Source organism: Ranitomeya variabilis, chromosome 4 (genome assembly GCF_051348905.1).
Source record: "Ranitomeya variabilis isolate aRanVar5 chromosome 4, aRanVar5.hap1, whole genome shotgun sequence".
NCBI classification, from domain to species: domain Eukaryota; kingdom Metazoa; phylum Chordata; class Amphibia; order Anura; family Dendrobatidae; genus Ranitomeya; species Ranitomeya variabilis.
In genome coordinates this window covers 79,873,109-79,896,827 of record NC_135235.1, presented here as the reverse complement: position 1 = coordinate 79,896,827, position 23,719 = coordinate 79,873,109, and the positions used below count along the sequence as shown (strand labels likewise).

Here is a 23,719-nt window from a genome sequence, read left to right as displayed (position 1 = left end):
TATGTGCTGGGTCTGCTGCAGGGGGTGGGGTGGTCTTTGGTGTGTGTGTGTGTGTGTGTCTCTGTGTGCAGGCATTGTCCGATGGGACTACAAGTCCCATCGGGCTCTGCCTGCTACAGTGACAGTCAGTGACACAGTAGCCAATGATGGGACAGTAGTAGTCCCATCATCCGGCTAATGTGTTGAATGTAAAACAAAAAAAAAAAAAACAAAAAAAAAAACACACATATACAGTACATACACACATACAGAACATGCGCCGACATGCGCCACGCAACGGCATGCACCATGCGACGACATGCGCCACGCGACGGCATGCGCCATGCGACTGCATGCGCCATGCGACGGCGTATGACGCCATGCGACGACATGCGCCATGCGACGACATGCGCCGACATGCGCCACGCAACGGCATGCGCCATGCGACGACATGCGCCACGCAACGGCATGCGCCATGCGACGGCATGCGCCATGCGACTGCATGCGCCATGCGACGGCGTACGACATGCGCCACGCGACGGCATGCGCCATGCGACGACATGCGCCACGCGACGGCATGCGCCATGCGACGACATGCGCCACGCGACGGCATGCGCCACGCGACGGCGTACGACGACATGCGCCACGCGACGGCATGCGCTATGCGACTGCATGCGCCATGCGACGGCGTACGACGACATGCGCCATGCGGCGCCATGCGATGGCATGCGACGACATGCGCATACATACATACAGACATACAGTACATACATACAGACATACAGTACATATAACATAGATTACATACTCACCATCACTTGTCACTTTGATCCCCGAAGCCAGTGTCATAAAAAATATTAAAATAATAAACAACCAATATACTCCCTGATCCGCAGAAATCCAATTAAAACGAGTGTCCCACGACGATCTCCCGTGGAGAACAGGAGCATCTGCTGATGCGACCACTCTCCAGGGGCTCCAGGAAGACAATGAGGGGAGGAAGGTATCCTTCCACAATGTATTCCCCACAATGTATTCCTACGCCCCTGTGAGAAAATAGTCCCTAGTTTCACTTTATGGCATGCTGTATGAGAAAGTTCCCACGCAGCTTTTTGCCATAAAGTGAGACCAGTGAACTATAGTAACCTCAGTGATGCACTGCAGGAGCCATTGTCCTTAAATACGTGGCACGTGGCACTTACATACGTGGCACTTACATACGTGGCACTTATATACATGGCACGTGGCACTTACATACGTGGCACTTACATACGTGGCACTTACATACGTGGCACGTGGCACTTAAATACGTGGCACGTGGCACTTACATACGTGGCACGTGGCACTTACATACGTGGCACTTACATACGTGGCACTTACATACATGGCACTTACATACGTGGCACGTGGCACTTAAATACGTGGCACGTGGCACTTAAATACGTGGCACGTGGCACTTACATACGTGGCACTTACATACGTGGCACTTACATACGTGGCACTTACATACGTGGCACTTACATACGTGGCACGTTGCACTTACATACGTGGCACTTACATACGTGGCACGTGGCACTTAAATACGTGGCACGTGGCACTTAAATACGTGGCACGTGGCACTTAAATACGTGGCACTTACATACGTGGCACGTGGCACTTAAATACGTGGCACTTAAATACGTGGCACTTAAATACGTGGCACGTGGCACTGAAATACGTGGCACGTGGCACTTAAATACGTAAAATATATTAAAATAATTTTATAAAATTGTGAAAGCGGGGAATACCCCATCCTGCATGGAAACCCCCGTTCTTTAAAAAAAAAAAAAAAATTCAGTGAATTGTGAAAGAAGGGAATCCACCTCCTGCATGGATACCCCCTTTTCTGAATATTTTTTTTTTTCGTATTCATTACACAGTGAAAGCGGGGAATCCACAGTCTTGCAGGGAAGGCCCATTTGTTTGTTTTTTTTGGTGTTTTTTTTGTAATAAAAAGGCGTAAGCGTAGAATCCCTATTTATTTCCAATTTGGTTTTTAAACCTAGCAAAATATTTATTAAAAAAAACGCTCTTCACTGGATTTTCTGTCCCGTGTGTGTCCCCTGTGCGTGTGTGTCCCGTATGCGTGTGAAGGTAATAACAAGCAGTTGGGGTTGTCATTCCTCAGCAGCCTGTGTTACTTTTTCTGCCTCTATCAAGTTTGTCAAATTTTGTGTGTATAACTAATAGTAGTTAATGTTTTACCTTTTTTAGGTTCAAAACTTCCCATGTCTTTGGGATAAGGGGTGCCGGGAGTTTTCCAACAAATATACAAAAACTGCTTCCTGGCACAAGGTCTGTGTCACCCTCTATCCCCTGTACGAGTCATACACAAAGGAGCGGCAAAAAGAAACTTGTAAATATTTTCCATTTTGGAGGAGTATTTTTGAATTTCTTGTCTGTATGTAGTTGAATAGTATATTAATAGGTTCAATTTTTCACTTTTTAGTTTCAGCCTTGAAAACCCGCTGGAGGTCGGTGAGGGACAGATTTACACGGTCACGGTCAGAAGCACCAAGTGGCTCTGCGGCACCTGCTTCTCAAGGGCGTTTTGAACAGGAACTCCAATTTTTAAACGGCAGTCTACATTACCGACCGTAAGTATCAGTAACGTCTTTAATTTTGAATAGAAAATAAAATGTATTAAAACTATTGTTTTGATGTTTCTCTTTACAGAACCATAGGCAATGTCCAGCCGATGACCGAAATCCCGGCCACAGCAACAACTCCAGTGTATGAACATGCTTCACAGCCTGCTACCAGCTCTCTTCCAAATGAGCCAAGGCCTGACCCTTCTACCCAAAATGATGATCTGCCCCTCTCCGAGACTAGTTCATTGGCATCGCCACCACCGCCACCAACACCACCTCCACCTCCAGCCTCAACACAGAGGAAGAGGAAAAGAGGCTCTTCAAAGGAGGATGAGGAGACGGCTGCCTTGGCAAGGGCAATTTCTCTAATTGATCGCCAACCTGAAGAGGATCAATTCTCAGCATATGGAACCACTCTAGCTTCCAGAATGCGTACTATGTCCCCCGAGGTCCAGGACTCCTGCATGACGTATCTTTCAATGGCGGTGACATGTTTTAAGAAGTATCCGCATATAAATCCAACCTTTGAAGAAATGGTTTGTTCACTAAACCACATCTGGCATCCACCGACGCCGACTCCTCTTGCACCTGCAGCAGCATTCAATAAACCTCTGCCATCTGCTCCAAGTGCTGCTGCAGGTGCACCAACATCAAGAGTAGTAGCCCAGTCTGAAGAACACCATCCAGACTGGAGCTACTACTCATATTCACAAAGCCTATATGAGGACCAGTAGGCATAATGTTGCTTTTCATGTTTAAAACGCCATGATGTCCAAGTCCACTCCTCAGTTTCCGCCAAGAGGGCATGTTTCCAGCTCTGATTAGTGTTGCGCAAGTGCCGAATGACTCACCGTCAGTGGTGACGGGGAAAGGGCCTTGCGCAATACTAATGAAAGCTGGAAGCATGCCCTCCTGGCGGCAATTAATGAGTGGACTTGGACATCCACAGGTTTATAATCCCATTTTGGGGATGTTTACAGTGTTTACGTGTGGAATTTTGTTAATAACAAAAAAAAACAACAAATCATTCTATTCTCAATTTTATTAGAAAAGTTTTTCAATTTTGACAGTTACTACAAATAAATATTTGAACTTTTAACTATGATGTAGTCTGCTTCTTTGATTTGTCGACCATGGCCAAAAATACACATTACATAACACCCACTTGCCATGAATAGAGGACACCCCCTAGAAATCAGATATACTACGAGGGGAACTGCTGAATAGAAGGCACTCTATATCTATGGTAGAAGAACTCACAGGAGTGTCAGGAATAACGTACAGCAAACAATGTGGAGTACCGGAAAACTCCAGTGTTAACTCCAGTGTGTATTGTATTCTGAGTCATAAAGACAGGAAATGACCTCAATGACTCTTTTTTTTTTCACCTTTTTTTTTTTTTCAAACAAACTTTAATTTCAGTACACAATGCTGAAAAAAACGCAGCTGCAAAAAACGCAGCAAAAAACACAGCAAAAAACGCAGTGTGTGAAAGCAGCTGCGTTTTTTGCCTGCGTAAAAAAACGCAGGTAAAGCAGCAGCAAAATACGCGCGCGTAAAAATACGCAGCAAATATGCTGTGTGTGAAAGTAGCCTAAATACCATATAGAAAAAAAATCGAAATGTCAAAATTGCCACTTTTTTGGTCACGGCACGTCACCATCAAAAATAGAAGACAATCAAAACTTCATATGTTCCCCAAAATGGAATAATTAAAACATTTTTTGGAGGTGGAAGCACACAAAAAAACTCTCATACAAGTATTTTTTTTCTTTGTTTGTTTTAAATGGCATCACAATTATTTTGTTTTGGAGAAATCTGAGTTTTTTAAGCCACTAAAATCATAAAAACAATAGAATTTTGCCATCGCTGTAGTCATGCTAACCCGGAGAATCATGTTGCCACTTCATTTTTACTGGGCAATAAACAGAAAAACAAAATCCAAAAAACAATTGTGGAATTGAGTTGTTTTTTAACTATTTCATCTGATTTTGAATTTGGTTCCAGTTTTTAAAGTTAATTATATGGTAAAATGAATGGGGTCTTTCAAAACTACAACTTTAGCAAAAACAAGCCTTCATATGGTTATGCTGAAGTGAAAAAAATGTTGTTAGAAGAAGGGAAAGAAAAAGGAAAAGCGCAAAAGTGAATCCTTAACCCCTTCAACTTTTTTTTTTTTTTCAACCCCTTCTTCCAAGAACTATATCTTTTTTATATCTCTGACCGCCTAGCCATGGTTGTTGGCTTGTCATTTTGTTTGACAAGTTGCAGTTTTGAATTACACCCTTCAATTTGATATATAATGTGCTGAAAAATGGGGGAAATATCCAAGTGGGTTCAAATGATGAAAAAAACTATTCTGCCATTGTTTTTAGGTTTAATTTTTACGGCATTCATTGTATGGTTACAGTTTGTTACAAATATAAAGATACAAAATGTGCATTTTTTAATTATTTTATTGGTAAAAAAAATTCTGAGTTTTGTAAAAAAAAATTGTTATAATATATATATTAAAATCCATACTTTTTTTTATTTTCCAGCAATGTAGCTGTGCTTGGCTTTTTTTGTGTCACAAGCTGATACTTTTATTGATACAATTTTTGGAACCATAAGGCATTTTCATCACATTTATTGCATATTTTATAAGACATGAGCAACTGAGAAACAGCAACTCTGGCATTTCTTTTTCCTTCACTCTTTATGGTGTTTACTGTACTGGTTAATTACTTTTGTATTTTGATAGATCGGACTTTTACAGATGCAAGTATAGCAGACGTGTATTTTTATTTCTTTATTTTTAAACTGGGAACAGGGGAGTGATTTGATTTCTTTTACTTTTTAAACTTTTTTTTATTTTTTAGTCTTCAACCTACGATCCTTTGATCGCTTATTCTACATACTCTTATACCACAGTATTGCAGTGTATAGTCATAATGATCGTCCCCTGTGGCTAGGTTTCACAGGAGTTCCAAAATGGCAGCCATGTGGGTCTTGAGCAGACCTCTACCATCATGTCACAGGGGCCAACTGGAGCCAGTCCACACATGTACTATTCCATTTAAATGCCAATGTCAGTTTTTGTCAAGGTCATTTAATGGTTAAATAGCAGTAATCTGAGCTAGCTCCAGTCTTTGTTGACTGATTCCGGCTCCTAACCTCCACATCCCACAGGTGGACTTGTTGTGGACATGCGGGTACATCCTTATGTATCAGTGGGTTAAGGGGTTAAACTCACTTGAGATGTCACAGTAGCTTACATAGCTAAAACACTTGAGAAGTCACAGCAGTAACATGAATGAAACATAATGTCACAGCTTACCTAGATGAATCCCACTTGTGATGTCACATCAGCTTACCAGATGAAACACATCTGTGATGTCACAGCAGCTTACAAGATAAAATACATCTGTGATGTCACAGCAACTTACCAGATAAAACACCTCCGTGATGTCACAGCAGCTTACCAGATAAAAAACATCCGTGATGTCACAGCAGCTTACCAGATAAAAAACATCCGTGATGTCACAGCAGCTTACCGGATAAAATACCTCCATGATGTCACAGAAGCTTACCAGGTAAAACACATGTGATGTCACAGCAGCTTACCGGATAAAACACATCCGTGATGTCACAGCAGCTTACCAGGTAAAACACATCCGTGATGTCACAACAGCTTACCGGATAAAACACCTCCGTGATGTCACAGCAGCTTACAAGATAAAACACATCCGTGATGTCACAGCAACTTACCAGATAAAACACATCTGTGATGTCACAGCAACTTACAAGATAAAACACCTCCGTGATGTCACAGCAACTTACAAGATAAAACACCTCCGTGATGTCACAGCAGCTTACCAGATAAAACACCTCCGTGATGTCACAGCAGCTTACAAGATAAAACACCTCCGTGATGTCACAGCAGCTTACAAGATAAAACACCTCCGTGATGTCACAGCAGCTTACCAGATAAAACACCTCCGTGATGTCACAGCAGCTTACCAGATAAAAAACATCCGTGATGTCACAGCAGCTTACCGGATAAAATACCTCCATGATGTCACAGCAGCTTACCAGGTAAAACACATGTGATGTCACAGCAGCTTACCGGATAAAACACATCCGTGATGTCACAGCAGCTTACCAGGTAAAACACATGTGATGTCACAGCAGCTTACCGGATAAAACACATCCGTGATGTCACAGCAGCTTACCAGGTAAAACACATCCGTGATGTCACAGCAACTTACCGGATAAAACACATCCGTGATGTCACAGCAGCTTACCAGGTAAAACACATCCGTGATGTCACAGCAACTTACCGGATAAAACACATCCGTGATGTCACAGCAGCTTACCAGATAAAACACCTCCGTGATGTCACAGCAACTTACAAGATAAAACACATCCGTGATGTCACAGCAACTTACCAGATAAAACACCTCCGTGATGTCACAGCAACTTACAAGATTAAACACATCCGTGATGTCACAGCAACTTACAAGATAAAACACATCCGTGATGTCACAGCAACTTACCAGATAAAACACATCCGTGATGTCACAGCAGCTTACCAGATAAAACACCTCCGTGATGTCACAGCAACTTACCAGATAAAACACATCTGTGATGTCACAGCAACTTACAAGATAAAACACATCCGTGATGTCACAGCAGATTGCCAGATAAAACACATCCGTGATGTCACAGCAACTTACCAGATAAAACACCTCCGTGATGTCACAGCAGCTTACCAGATAAAACACCTCCGTGATGTCACAGCAACTTACAAGATAAAACACATCCGTGATGTCACAGCAGCTTACCAGATGAAACACGTCTGTGATGTCACAGCAGATTGCCAGATAAAACACATCCGTGATGTCACAGCAACTTACCAGATAAAACACCTCCGTGATGTCACAGCAACTTACCAGATAAAAAACATCCGTGATGTCACAGCAGCTTACCAGATAAAAAACATCTGTGATGTCACAGCAGCTTACCAGGTAAAACACATGTGATGTCACAGCAGCTTACCGGATAAAACACATCCGTGATGTCACAGCAGCTTACCAGGTAAAACACATCCGTGATGTCACAGCAGCTTACCGGATAAAACACATCCGTGATGTCACATCAGCTTACCAGATAAAACACATGTGATGTCACAGCAGCTTACCAGATAAAACACATGTGATGTCACAGCAGCTTACCAGATAAAACACCTCCGTGATGTCACAGCAGCTTACCGGATAAAATACATCTGTGATGTCACAGCGGTTTTCCAGATAAAACATATATATGATGTCACAGCAGCTTTACTGACAGCTAACTACTAGACAAATTTAACAAAATCGGTTTATAGAAAAAATTATTTCCAAGTGAAACAGTGGTCGCCATAAACCATCCCAGTTGTTCTCAAAATATATACACTCACAACTGATTCAACTTAAAGACAACATTACTATTTTTTTTTTGTGGGGGGGGGGGAACGGGGCCTTGGGGACCCCACGGGGGTGCATGGTGTGCTCCATCCCGGGATACTTCAGTGTTTTATACAAATAGAGCAGAATGAATGATTATGTAATAAGAGGTTATCACACGACAATGACTTTTTCATATGCACTATTACGCATCATAAAGGAGGTCATCATGAGGACTCATTTCACTCATTTCACCTCATTTCAATAGCCATCATGCAAAATGCTACATTTCCTTTGCAGTGGCTGCTGCGGGAGAAATGTAAACCTGTCCATGGCTTCCCCCAGCAGTGCAAGCTATGGGGACAGAAACTAAGGCACAGAAAGGGGATGCACACGCGTCCTGCACCATCTCTGCAGTTGTCTAGGACAGTGGGAAACGTTCTTGTTTTCATGCCTGGGTAAGGCTGGATTGACAAATGTGAAAGCAACAAAAAGCCATATATCTGTCATAGGCAGAAATGATACCTTTTTCTTACGATCCCTGGAGCGTTTCCTGTGCTTCTTTTTCTCCTTAGCATCCTCTTCTGCATTAATTTCAAGATCCCTGTTCTTCTTTAAGTGGGATGCTGCGTGAGCCATTATGAGGAAGAATATCCCATGTAGCAACCGTCCCTTGAAAAAGATGCTCTACCCTTATGCACCTTCTATCCAGCTTGACAAGAAATACTCCAATACAACAAATAGAAAGACAGAGCTAAAAGTCCAGCATGCAGGATGAGGATGAGGAGCTGTGTAAATATCCAGAGCTTATATCCCGTCTTGTACTTCCCTGTACCTGGTGCATTCCCAAAGACAGCTGAATCGGTGTGCAGGACGACTGCAGTATCCCCCTACTACCAGCTGGAAGGGCCTATGTGATCCCAGTAAGGGGGGATTGCTCCTAATGGTGCCCTATGCAGAGGAACACTAATGTGCTGCACGGATGCCAATCGTCAGAAAATTCATGGACAATTGACGACTTTTTTTCAAGGGTCTATAAAAAAAATTAATGCCTGTGATGTTTTTGGAAGCTAAAGGTACCCGAGCAGATAATTCTCATTATTTTACTACTCGTTTAAACTGCTGCTAATGTGCTCAGGACAGTATATTATAGACATATACGTTGGCTGTCTGTGATTTCTGGATTAGCTGCCAGAAAAAAATTAATGTTAAGGCTTGGCAACCCTCATGTAGAGCTGCAAATGCAACGTCCCGGAATCACCATCTGCTTCCCTTAGCTTAAAGTAAAAACAGCAAATGCATCCTTGTGTAGGTGTCTGGACCCAAGATGCAGAGCCCCCATCTCTCGCCATTTCGCGGTCTCCATTGGGATAGACATCTTTTTTTTTTTATTGCAGCACAGAATAGCAATACGGAGTAGTTATGGCTTCTGGCAGAACCACTACTCTATATAATAAGGTATCGGTGTTGCAAGAAGCCATGATCGTCTCCCTGTCCTGCTGCTCAGAGCCTTTTCTATGACACAACCTGTGCAATGATGTAATTTTTCTGGCGGTGTCATGTAGGGGGTTGGCTGGGTTGATGAAGACGCTGTGGCAACAGGGGGTTGTTATGATGTTGTTTGGAGTTTGATGTACTGATGTTGATGTGTGAATATTTATGTGTGATAAAAAGGGTTTTTATTATATTCCTATGGCCGGTATGTATTCAGTTCACCTATAGGCTATGCCTAAGGCCGTCCCTGGGAATGAGGGAGGTCTGTCCACTAGGAGGACCACACTAAGTACAGGAATAAAGCTTACACTACACTAGGGATTAGATAGTTAATAGAGTTGGGATTAGCCCACAGTTTGGGAGGGGTGAGACCAATTTTATAAGAAAAGGTTTCCGGGTTACAGCGAGATAGAGTCTAGAACTCAGTCAAGTGCAAGCTCAAAGAGAGAGTCTAGGGAGAGTGGAAGTAAGCTGGACAAGGCCGCAGTAACAGGCGCTAGAAGATTCAGATGCAACAGAGCCAAACAGGTGTTGTCAGGTCAAGCTTACCCACAGCATGAGAGCACAGTTGAAGTTTCGACTAGACGCAGGGGCAGTCTTGGGCTTGAGGTCCAAAAGAGGTATTCAGTGCCATACCCCTGCTCACCTCTGTGAGGAAGATGGCAGCCAGGTCACAGAGAAAGGGAAGGATGGTGGCTCTCTGGGAAGCGGTTATGCCGGAAGGAGGTTCCCTAGGGTCAACAAGAGCAGGTGGGCTGGGGACAAGTCGAGTAGTAAGGAGACAAAGACTGACAGACCAGGAAACAAAGGATACATCACTAAAATGGGACTATGTCTTATGTATGCTGCAGCTGTGTGTAACCGAATTGCACAGTAAAGCTGAACCTGCTATCCCAGACCCAAGTTCTCCTGTCTTGTCTGAAGCTACAGAGTGGATCCAATCCCATGGACAGGGAGGTAGAAGGTACAAGGTAGACGGAACAGTGAGTAAAGAAGAAACTCCACACTCTCATGACTGACTCCTGTTTAGAAGAGGGGTTTCAGGGCAACCAGTAATCAGTGTCGGTAAACAGCAAACCGCCGGCCCTGTGTCACCCTTCAAGTGGAGCTGCAAGAAGGGTCAGGCCCTGGAAAATGAAGAAAAAGATGAAACAATCAAGTAAAGCATTAACTACCTTAAAGGTGATAAAGATGGCAGACAGTAACTTGAACTCCAAAATGGCAGATGGTGAGTTGATTCCCAGGATAGCGGACAGCATCAAGAGACTCAAGATGGCAACTACGGGGGGGTCCGAAGAAGGGAGATCCAGACCATTGTGGGAGTGGTCGGTGTCCGATGGCGCGAAAATCGTGTGCCCAGCCTACAAGAGGTGTTTGGGATCCAGGATCCATCCCAGAAAAGGTGTGCTGGCACAGAAGAAGGCGCAACCCAGGAAGAGATACGCCTCACCTGGTAAGAGATGATGAGATCAGGGGGCTCGTCTTAAGGTGGAGTCGAGAGGAGTGAAAGCGGAGGTGTCATTCGCGTCACTGGTGTGTTTCCTGAGTTTGGACAGAGAAGACATGTTGAGAGAGATCCTGAAAATGAGTTGCGCTAGTCGTAATTCCCAAGAGGCCGAGGCGATGGACTGTCTTCCAGATAAGAAGATGATATACCTCACCACCCCAGGGGTCGCCGCCTGAAAGATTCCCTACGGGGCCAAAGAAAAAGATTCTTCACTGGTCATCACAGTCTACTGGGAGGCCATACCATGTCCAGAAGTGGGACTTATCCAGCACGAGGTTCGGCTCGTGTATTGGAGCCTGATGAACGAGGAAGAAAAGATGCCAGTTAGTGATGAGCGAATATACTCGTTACTCGAGATTTCCCATGCACGCTCGGGTGTCCTTCGAGTATTTTTTAGTGCTCAGAGATTTCGTTTTCATCACCTCAGCTGAATGATTTACATCTCTTAGCCAGCTTGATTACATGTGGGGATTCCCTAGCAACCAGGCAACACCCACATGTACTTATGCTGGCTAACAGATGTAAATCATTCAGCTGCGGCAATGAAAACTATATCTCCGAGCACTAAAGAATACTCGGAGGACACCCGAGCGTGCTCGATAAATCTCGAGTAACGAGTATATTCGCTCATCACTAATGCCAGATTTAGAATATGTACCACTCTGAAAGTCAGTGTACTCCCCCTGGGCCAACCAAATCACCCCAAGTGGCGAAGAGGAGAAGGATATTCCCCTGCCTGCCCCCATTCCCCTGCCGCTGCCTACGCCCGAAATCTTCATCTGGGATAGTGGACGCTGGTACCTCCCGATCCCAGAGCTCCCCAACATAGGTCAAAGAGAGGATGCAGGCCGACTCTCTGGCCTGGGAGTGGCTGGTGGGCCGAAGCGGGCCCAACTGAGGAGCAGTGTACTGAGGGGTGTGTGGTTGACATCAACCATATCAAAGGGTATGGTTTCATTAAAGAACAAGGTACAGATGATGACGTATATGTTAATTATTTAGGAGGCATATTGGTTGCTTAATTTATATACAGGGGATCAGTGGTGTCTTCATTTATATTGGGGCGCAGTGGGGGCTTACTGTATATTTAGGGGTCACAGTTGTGGTTACATATATACTAAGGAGTCACAGTGATTGCTTCATATATTATTAGGGTGCATATTGGTGCCTTTATTCAGGACTCAAGAGAGCACATTGGTGGCGCCTTTTATATTCAGGGGCAGTGGTGGATTCCTTCAAATTTAGGGGAGCACAGTGGTGGCTTCATTTATTTTCAAGAGGTACAGTGGTAACTTTATATTCAAGAGGTAAAATGGCTACATTTATAGGTAGGGGGCCCAATAACTAATTTTATACACATGGGCACAGTGTCAGTTACATATTTTAATGTTATAATAGGGGCACAATGACTAGTTAAATATTCATAGGGGGCACAGTGCCTACATATATATTTCATGCTACATATATAGGTAGGATGTAAGACTAAAGCACTGGCATAATGGCCAATTTCTCAGAAGCCTCCAATATCTAATTGACTTCACTACCCTTTTTAAAGTACGTGCAGTATTGATTTATTGTATATTGTATTGTAGCTGGCCTTCGTTATGCTTGTTACCAAAAATGGAGAGAGGCAACAAGGGCTATTACACGTCGTGATTGTGCCCTGGTTCATCAGATTATGAAAATCTACATCCATAATTCCAAAAAAGTTGGGACACTGTGTAACATTTAAAGAAAACAAGAATTAAGTGATTTGGAAATCTTTTGTAACCATGTTTTATTCAGAATAGAACATAAAACACAGACCAAAAGGTGGAAATTAGAAATTTCATTTTAAAAAGTTAACAGATTTAGAAATTGATGGCAGCAATTTGTCTCAAAAAGTTAGGACAGACTTAATAAAAGCCTGGAAAAGTAAGTGTTACTAATGAAAAATATCTGGATGGTAAATTTTCAACTAAGTCACTTGACTGCATATAAAAAGAGCATGTTAGAGGCAAAGTTTGTCAGAAGCAAAGATGGTCAGAGGTTCATCAATCTGTGAACAACTGCATCTAAAATTTGTGGAACAATTTCAGAAAAATGTTCAATGTACAATTTAAGGATTCTCTGGTGCCGGCACTGGGAGTAGGCACTCATGTCACTCAATTATGCTATAAGCAAGCATATAAGCATACTCCATACACCCACATGCACTGCAAGGAGTGGTACCTGCACCATTCCTGGCAGCTTCACCCACTAAATGCTGTGATCGATACCGATCGCAGCATTTAGAAGGTAGAAAGAAGGAGGAAGCCCTCACTGCCCTCCGATCGGCGCCCCCACGATTACTTAATTTCTGGGGCCTGATCGCTGCCACGACATCGAGGTCATCAGGGTCTAGCAAGCTTGTTAGTGTTAGTTTGTGTGAGAGCAGACTGACAGTTGTAATACATTGCATCTATACATGTAGATAAATTCCAAAAGGGGTATGATTTCCAAAATGGGGTAACTTGAGAAGGGATTCTGCTCTTGTAGCACTCAGGGGCTTTGCATATGGCATCTGCAAACTATTCTAGGAAAATCTGCGTTCCAAGAGGCAAATAGAGCACAAATTTTTGTGAAATTTCACAGATCAACATTGTAAAATTCTGTGAAGCACCTGTTGGTTCAAAGTCCTCAACACATGTCTAGATAAATTCCTTGAGGGATCTAGTTTCCAAAACAGGGTCACTTGTGGGGGGTTTCCACTGTTTAGGCACATTAGGGGCTCTCTAAATGCGACATGACACTCGCAGACCATTCTATCAAAGTCTGCATTCCAAAATGTCACTCCTTTTCTGAGCCCTACTGTGTGGCCAAAAAGCAGTTTTCCCCCTCATATGGGGTATCTGCGTACTACCGTTGAAATTGCACATTTTGATAATTTTGGGTTCCATTTTCTCATGTTACCCTTGTGAAAAAAAAATTAGGGCAAAAAGATACTGTACGTTTTGTGGAAAAAAAATCTGATTTTTTATTTTCACGGTTCAACGTCATAAACTTCTGTGAAGCACCTTGGGGGTTCAAGGTGCTCAATACACATCTAGATAAGTTCCTTGAGGGGTGTAGTTTTGAAAATAGGGTCACTTGTGGGGTTTTTCATTGCTGAGGCACATCAGGGGCTTTTCAAACGGAACATGGCGTCCACTCTCGATTCCAGGCAATTTTATGTTCAAAAAGTCAAACGGTGCTCCTTACCTTCTAAGCCCTGCCGTGCGCCCAGACAGTAGTTTTCCTCCACATATGGTGTATTGGCGTACTCAGGAGAAATTGCACAACAATTTTTAGGGTCCATTTTCTCCTGTTACCCTTGTGAAAAATAGATTGTGATCTAAAAAAGGTTAGATGTTAATTTTTTCCTTTAACGCTCCATTAATTCCTGTGAAGCACCTGAAGGGTTAATAAACTTCTTGAATGTAGTTTTGTGCACCTTGAGGGGTGCAGTTTTTAGAATGGTTTAACTTCTGTGTATTTTCTGTCATATAGGCACCTCAAAGTCACTTCAAATGTGATGTGGTACCTAAAAAATGGTTTTGTAAATTTTGTTGGAATCTTAGAAATCACTGGTCAACTTTTAACCCTTATAACTTTCTAACAAAAAAAATGGTTTCAAACATTGTGCTTATATAAAGTAGACATGTGGGAAATGTTATTTATTAACTATTTTGTGTGACATATCTATCTAATTTAAAAGCATAAAAATTCAAAGTTTGAAAATTACAAAATTTTCCAAATTTCCGCCAAACTTCTGATTTTTTCACAAATAAATAAAAGAAATTTTACCACTATCATGAAGTACAATATGTCACAAAAAATAATCCCAGAATTAGTTGGATTCATTGAAGCATTCCAGGAAGTTATAAGGGTTAAAAGTTGACCAGCGATTTCTAATTTTTACAACAAAAATTACAAAATCATTTTTTTTAGGGACCCCATCACATTTGAAGTGACTTTGAGGGGTCTATATTATAGAAAATACCCAAAAGTGACACCATTCTAAAAACTGCACCCCTCAAGGTGCTCAAACCCACATTCAAGGAGTTTAGTAACCCTTTAGGTGCTTCACAGGAATTTTTGTAATGTAGAAAAAAAGAACATTTTACTTTTTATAACAAAAAACTACTTCAGATCCAAATTTTATTATTTTGACAAGGGTAACAGGAAAAAAGGGACCCTAAATTTTGTTGTGTAATTTCTCCTGAGCATGTCAATACACCAAATGAGGGAAAAAAAATCACAGTTTGGGTGCACGTTACCTCTCGGAAGGGAAAGAGCGCTATTTGACTTTTTGAATGTAAAATTTCCTGACACAATTGGCGGACACTATGTTGCGTTTGGAGATCTCCTGATGTGCCTAAACAGTGAAAATCCCCCACAAGTTACACCATTTTGGAAACTAGACCCCTCAGGGAACTGTTCTAGATGTGTGGTGAGCACATTGAACTCTCAAGTGCTTCACAGAAGATTATAAGGTAGAGCCATAAAAATAAACATCAAATTTTCCACACAAATATGTCTTTAGCACAAAATAGTGCATTTTCATAAAGGTAACAGGAGAAATTGCACCATGTTGTTGTGCAATTTCACCTGAGTACGCTGATACCTAATATGAGGGAGAAAACTACTGTTTGGGTGCATGGCAGAGCTCAGAAGGGAAGAAGCGTCATTTGACTATTTGAATGTAAAAGTTCCAGGAATCATTAGGGGATGTCATGTCCCATTTGGAAACCCCCCACAAGTGACCCCATTTTGGAAACTAGACCCCTCAAGGAATGTATTTAGATGCGTGGTGAGCACATTGAACCCACAGGTGCTTCACAGAAGTTTATAACATTGAGCTGTGAAAATAATAAAATCCCATTTTCCTCACAAAATTTTTTATTTTAGCCCAAAATTTTGCGTTTTTATAAGGGTAACAGGAAAAATTTCACCATACAATTTGTTGTGCAATTTCTCCTGAGTACGCCGATACCCCATATGTGGGGGAATACTACTTCTGAGGCAATGGAAATCTCAGAAGGAAAGCGGTGCCATATTGGAGTTCAGATTTTGCTGGAATGGTTTGAAGGTGCCATGTCACATAGGCAGAGCCCCTGAGGTGCCAGAACAGCAGAATCCCCCTATATGTGAACTCATTTTGCAAACTACACTCCCCAATGAATTCATCTAGAGGTACGATGGTCATATTGACACCACGTGCCTCTCAGAATTTTATACCACTGGGCAGTGAAGAAAGAATAAATTACATTTTTACCACTAAAATGTTGTTTTAGCCCCAATATTTAACTTTTTCTAAGGGCTAATAGGAATTATTAATATAATTAATAGGAACAACAAACTGAGGTACATTTTTTTTCTAAGTGCGCCAATACCCTACATGTAATCTGGAAATATTTTTCAGGCACACTCCAAAGCTCAGAAGGCCAGGAGCTCCAGATTTTACTGTTATGGTTTGCAGGTGCCATGACCTACTGAGAGCGCCCATGAGGTACCAGAACAGCAGAATCCTCCATAAGTGGCCCCATTTTATAAACTACACCTCTCAATGAATTCATCTAGGGGTACAGTGATCACACTGACACCACGGGTGTGTCACACAATTTTATACCATAGAGCAGTGAAGAAAAAATAACTACAGTTTTACAACCAAAATTTAGTTTTAGCCCCAGATTTTACATTTTCACACAAGAAGTGGGTAAAAATGGCACCCAAATCTGTCCCACAATTTCTACTGAACGTGGCAATACCCCATATGTGGCTGAATAGTACTACTTAGCCATACGGAGAGACTCGGGAGGAACAGAGCGCTATTTGCCTCTTGGAGCGCAGATTTTCCTAGAACAGTTTGAATACTCCATATACACAGCCCCTAATTGCTAGAAGAGCAGAATACCCCCCTCAAGTGACCCCATTTTGGAAACTGTACCCCTTGGGGATGGGGAATTTATCTACAGGTGGAGTGATGACTTTGACTCCATGGGTAGCAATCAATGTTGCCGAATGAAAATTGAAAAGTGTCGCAGTAGTGACCAGTACGTTGCAGTCACCAGTATGTTATGCCCATCCCGTGCTTCTGGAGACATTCACCCGTAAGTTAGGCGGGCTCTTATCACTTCAGAAATGTCAAACGTGGACGATGTATGTGGCTTAGGTACACTGTGGGGCTCAGAAGGGAGGGGGCATTTGGATTTGGGAGCGGAGAATTTGCTGAATTTCTTTTGGGGGCGAGGAGCCATTTCGGTTTTCCAGAAACTTTGTGCTACCAGTAACATGGAAGCCCCCTACATTTCCGTTAACAGATGACAGACCTGAGTAGGGACTTGATTTTTTTCTGGATTGAGTTGAAGCTTTTATTGGGAACATTTTACACAACCTTTGGGATCACATTTATCCGGTGCTCTACGCTGACCACTTACAGTGACATGATTCAGATGAAAACCCCGAATGATCCATTCACTAAAATGAGGCAGCAGAGTTACTCTGGACTCCGTCTGGCCTCTGTTCCGTGGTGTCCTTTTCAGAAGTGCACAAAACTGTGGCCGACAGCACTTTTTATGCAATCCTAAAAAGACGGTCACCGCCAAACCACAGGTCAGACGACTTCCACAGTGCCTCCATCTGCCTCATTATAGGGAATCTTCTGCCAGAGGTTCAGTCTGAATCACGTATTTCATAGATTTACACGGAAGCCCTGGTGTAAGTGCTCAGCGCAGAGCGCAGGATAAATGTGCGCCAAGCCTTACTGTAATCTTTGGAAGGCAGACTGAAAAAAATCAACAGCAGGTGAAGAATTGGTTTTATTTATTTTTTACGCCATTCCTCGTGCGGTATAAGTGATTAGGCGACTTTATTGTTCGGGTCGGTGAGATTGCAGAGATACCAGATTTATTGCGGGTTTTTATGTTTGGCTGCTATCACACACTAAAAGACGCTTTTTATTTCAAAATATAGTTTTTGCATCATCACATTTTGAGAGCTATAATTTCTTCATATTTTGGCCCACAGAGTCATGTGACGGCTTGTTTTTTGCAGGACAAGTTGACGTTTTTATTGGTACTATTTTCGGGCACACATTTTTTTATGGCTTTCTATTCCGATTTTTGGGAGGCAAAATACCGTGTGTGGTACAATTGATAAGGCAGTTTTATTCTTTGGGTCAGTACGATTACAGCAATACCTCATTTATATCTTTTTTTATGTTTTGGCGCTTTTACACAATAAATACTTTTATATAAAAAATAATTATCTTTGCATCACTTTATTCTGAGAGCTATAACTTTTTTTATTTTTCCGCTGATGGAGATGTATGGCAGCTTGTTTTTTGCTTGACAAGATGACGTTTTCAGCGGTACCATGTTTATTTATATCCGTCATTTTGAACCCTTTTTTTTCCACTTTTTATTCGGCAATATGATGATAAAGCATTGCTTTTTGCCTTGTTTTTTATTTATTTTTTTATGGTGTTCACTAAAGGGGGACAGTTTTATAGGTCTGTTCAGTGGGCGACAATACCAAATGTGTACTTTTATTGTTTTTTTCATACAAATATTTATTTATAGATACAGTATCTTTAGATTTTTTTTATTATTTTTGATATTTTTTATATTTTTACAATTATTTCAAAAAAATTATTATTTTTTTTTTTACTTTGTCCCAATATGAGACCTATCATTTTTTGCAGGCTGCTCGCTTATATAGTATGGGGATGCAGCAGCATCTCCATGCTGTAGAAACTGTCAGCTCTGCACTGACACAGAAACCAAGTCCAAATCCAATCCAAAGGCAGAGGGGCTGTCATCCCTCTGCCGACTCCTGGAATGCTGCGATTGTTTTTGATAGCAGCATTTAGGAGGTTAAAGTGCCGGGAGCAGTGTGTGACTGGTCCTGGCACTTAGTGCCGGGTGTCAGCTGTCAGAATCAGCTGACATCTTTTGGCGATTGCCCACGCACAGCACGTGTGCTTGGGCGATCGTCATGCAGTAATAATATGTCCCTGGTCAGATAGGCCCATGGCACAGGGACGTATTATTACGACAAATGTCAGAAAGGGGTTACATTTTCCATTACTTCCTCGACCATACAAACCGTACGTGCCTAATATTTAATACATCCTCCCTTACTATACCGAGCTTAGCATCTCCTTGAAGGGGTTATCTGGGTATATTTCATTCTTTTTACTATGGGCCTAAGAACTAAAAGGCTCAGCGTTGATCTCTGCCAGCACAGATCGGTCACAGACTGATCTGCTGGTGATTCTATGGCTTCCGCTGATGTTATGTCAACAAAGCAGCACATTTTTTTCAGCCCTACTTTCTTGATGGGGCGTCACTGCCAATATCATACTGACTGACAGCAGGCTCACCTCAACATAACTAAGGGGAACCGGCTGTCAATCAGCATTACGTAGGCAGTCACGCCCCATCAACCGAGTGGCCAGGATGAGAAAGAGCTGCTTTGTTTATGTGAAGCAGCAGAATCGACAGCAGAAGCGATCCATGTTATGGATCAACTTTGCCAATGCAAGTCTATAGCCCCATGGAAAAAAAATGCTGACAGCACCTGAATTTTGTTCATGTGCTAGTGTATTTTATTGTAAGAGAATGTAAGAAAATGTTTTCTTAATATAAGAAAAACAAATGGGACATGGATTGCAAAATCTGACACATGGACCAAAAATGGATCCTTTACACTAAAAAAAGGTAAGTTTTTCTCATACATCAAACCTACCTAAAGGGTTTGTACCATCAAGTACATTTCTTACCTTTGCACAGGGTAGGGGATACATATTTCACCAATGGGGGTCCCATTGCTGGCTATACTCATCTGCTTTCGTTAGCCCCCATAGACCAATTGAGTGGAAGCGGGGCCCTGGGCAAAAGGGGCCCCCAATGCTCACAAACTGTACCATCACAAAGAAACATTTCAGCTGTATTTACATGCGCGGAGTTCAGGATGTTAAACTAGTAATCAGCAATATTCACGTCTTTGTCTACCGGACTCTTCACACTGGCTAATGAAGAACGATGTGCACAGAATGATCAATCTGTCCCCAGAAACATGTTATCAGCAGCACATTTGCAGTTTATACTGGGTGCGATTGCGGACATGTTTACACCTATGGACTCTCGTCTGCGCTGCCGGGATTTATAAATGTGGATGCTAGACACAGTATGTGACAACAACACTGTATGTTATACACACAGGTATACACAGAGTACATACGCACACGTTTGTATATGTGGACCAGAAACTTGCACACACAAAGCACATACATACAGACACATGCATGCATAGAGCACATACATACAGACATACTTAGAGACATGCATGCACATACATACAGAGACATGAATTCACATAAATACAAATGCACGCACATACATATACCGTATATGTTGTGGCTGTCAAATGCAGGTGCGCGGACTCAAATATATTATTTGAGCACACTGAAGACACTCTGTTAGCACCGGAGCATGCTCGGATAACACCTTATCCGAGCACGTTTGCTCATCACTAATGCTAACCAATCATAAGTTGGAAGCAACACAGCACAAAAAGAACACACCCCACAATAGCTTAGAGCAGATTTCTCAGCGTGTGAGCAAGTACAAGTTGTTTGACCACAACAAACATAAGTCTGATTAAATCTCACACACTGAGAAACTTGCTCTAAGCTATAATGGGGGCGTGTTCTTTCTTCAGTGTGTTGCTGCCTGCTTATGATTGGACAACTCATACAAGGAGACGAAGTGCACGCCCCCAGTGTAAACTGTCTCACAACTACTTGGACTTAAACTCATTAGGTGCCAAATACATTGATTGCTAATATCTCCTCAACAGTAAGGTAACAAAAAAATAAATAAAATATGTTTTTTTCCACTCTACAGCCACTATTAGATCATGTGTCCAGTCCGACATGAAAAATTTGGTGGAAGGTCCTCCTTAAAGTATACAGAAAATACTATAGAATTATGTGAGCACGCGTAACGCTATAGTGGTGGTAGCAACATATTTTGTGCCCTAGATTATGGTATTCTATAGGAACTAAATATTGGTTGTATTCTTGATGAATAATATTAAATTATAGCCCAGTGTTCTGTTAATAAAATGACCATGATATATTCCTAGAAAGCCCCTTTATCTTTTTACTACATATGTAGTGATACTGCTTAGTAATGTGTTGTGAAATTGGATTCTGGGCTCCCCCGGTGGCCACTTGTGGAATTGTACTTGTGTGCATCATCCCCTCTGTTCACCTGCTCCTATCAGGATGTGGGAGTCGCTATATAACCTTGCTCCTCTGTCAGTTTCATGCCGGTCAACAATGTAATCAGAAGCCTTCTGTGCATGTTCCTGCTACTAGACAACTCCTAGCTAAGTTGGACTTTTGTCCTTGTGTGTTTTTGCATTTTGTTCCTGTTCACAGCTGCTGTTTCGTTACTGTGTCTGGAAAGCTCTTGTGAGCGGAAATTGCCACTCTGGTGTTATGAGTTAATGCTAGAGTCTTAAAGTAATTTCTGGATGGTGTTTTGATAGGGTTTTCTGCTGACCATGAAAGTGCCCTTTCTGTCTTCATGCTATCTAGTAAGCGGACCTCGATTTTGCTAAACCTATTTTCATACTACGTTTGTCATTTCATCTAAAATCACCGCCAATATATGTGGGGGCCTCTGTCTGCCTTTTGGGAAAATTTCTCTAGAGGTGAGCCAGGACTGTCTTTTCCTCTGCTAGGATTAGGTAGTTCTCCGGCTGGCGCTGGGCATCTAGGGATAAAAAACGTAGGCATGCTACCCGGCCACTTCTAGTTGTGCGGCAGGTTTAGTTCATGGTCAGTATAGTTTCCATCTTCCAAGAGCTAGTTCTCATATATGCTGGGCTATGTTCTCTCGCCATTGAGAATCATGACAGTAATGAACCTCTATTAATGCTGCTTGTGCAGACATTTATTAAGAAACAAAACAACATAACCTTATACCCAAATGATATATAAGATAAAAATCAACTTTTAATGAGGACCTATAAAACGGACGCAAAACATACAAACAATCACCATACAGCCAACTGTGCTGGCTACTTGCACCCTGCACAATAGTTCCTTTTTCAAGGCCTACCTACCAGCGGAGGTTGGCACCCTACACATAAAAAACTAGAAATGGCGCCCCCGCTCCTCGGCGGCTGTCCCTAAATCTCCTGGATAACCCTGTGCTGGTGAATCATGTAGTCACCCAATTATATACACAGGAAAAAGGAGTACAAAAGGGATTGCCAATTGAGGACTAATAGCAAGAGATAGAAAACAATAATAGGAATGTGCCATAGGGTGAATAGTACCACAATAACGAAGTGACAAGTGCATATAAATTGGTACCTCGCTATGCTGTTCCCTGCTGATGTAAAACCTGCCTGACAGCGGAGGTACTGTAGGCACCCTACTTGTCAGCGGATATGGCACCCCCGCTCCATGGCGGCTCTCCCTGAGAGTCACTAGTTTTTGTCTGATAAATCCATGAAATAGTTATATAATGAACCCATTGGGTAGCCATGTACTCGATAATAGGCAGTCAAAAAACAATGTCAATAAAGAACAGATGAAAGTTCAATGACACATGGTGATAGCTGACAACTGAATAATTCTGATGACAGCAAGCAAAAGAGGTACTTATGATTTTAGATGCTCTCGGTGACCTCTACGCGTTTCACCATATTGGATCATCAGGAGGTTCAGATGTAAGCCAGCATCCTTGTTGTCTACCTTTTGCTATTAGTCCTCAATTGGCAATCCCTTTCGTACTCCTTTTTCCTGTGTATATAATTGGGTGACTACATGATTCACCAGCACAGGGTTATCCAGGAGTTTTAGGGACAGCCCCGGAGGAGCGGGGGCGCCATTTCTTGTTTTTTATGTGTAGGGTGCCAACCTCCGCTGGTAGGTAGGCCTTGAAACAGGAATTATTGTGCAGAGTGCAAGTAGCCAGCACAGTTGGCTGTATGGTGATTGTTTTTATGCTTTGTGTCCGTTTTATAGGTACTCATTAAAAGTTGATTTTTATCTGATATATCATTTGGGTATAAGGTTATGTCGTTTGGTTTCTTTAATTTTTCACCTGATTAGTTTATTTTTGGAATTTGTTGCAGACATTTTTTATGATTTTTTTTTGGTTCAGACATTTGATATGATCCACTAAGACATAACATTATTGAAAAGACAAAGTCATAATTCGGCTAGTCAGATTAAGTTTAGAGAAGATGAAAACAGAGAATTACTATGAATGCTCTTATTACACATTCAAATAAATAATATGGAAATACAAAAGAATCCTAGAAGGATAGAGTGCCGTAATAAAAACAGCCATCAAGTGAAATTCCAGATAGGTTTATGAAAAACTTTTAAAAAAAGCAGATACATGCTCGCACTATATATTTTTGTCCTGTGCAATAAGCATGCTGGGAAGCACTGCATACATACAGTGTAGCATGGTTGAAGACTGTAAACAAGAACTTTATTATTATGCTTTACTTATTTAGGGCCATCATATTGAACAGCACTTTCCATAAATTTTCGTTGCTGTGCCCAATGGGGCTCACAATCTGATTTCACATCAGTATGTCTTTGGAGTGTCGGAGGAAACACCACACAAACACCGAGAGAACATACAAACTCC

General features: G+C 42.0%; 1 protein-coding gene across 7 annotated transcripts in view; it reads right to left on the bottom strand.

The window, feature by feature from the left end:
• ANK3 (ankyrin 3) overlaps positions 1 to 23,719 on the bottom strand; it is a 756,238-nt gene that overhangs the window by 366,928 nt on the left and 365,591 nt on the right. Inside the window, exon 1 of one of the 7 annotated variants that reach the window (XM_077258811.1) lies at positions 8,561 to 8,903. The exons of 5 other annotated variants lie outside the window; for them this stretch is intronic. In XM_077258811.1, coding sequence (XP_077114926.1) covers positions 8,561 to 8,674 — 114 coding nt within the window. In that variant the 5' untranslated portion in view covers positions 8,675 to 8,903. Of the gene's footprint in view, positions 1 to 8,560; positions 8,904 to 23,719 lie in introns of those variants that run through there. One more of the 7 variants, XM_077258795.1, reaches the window with a different exon arrangement.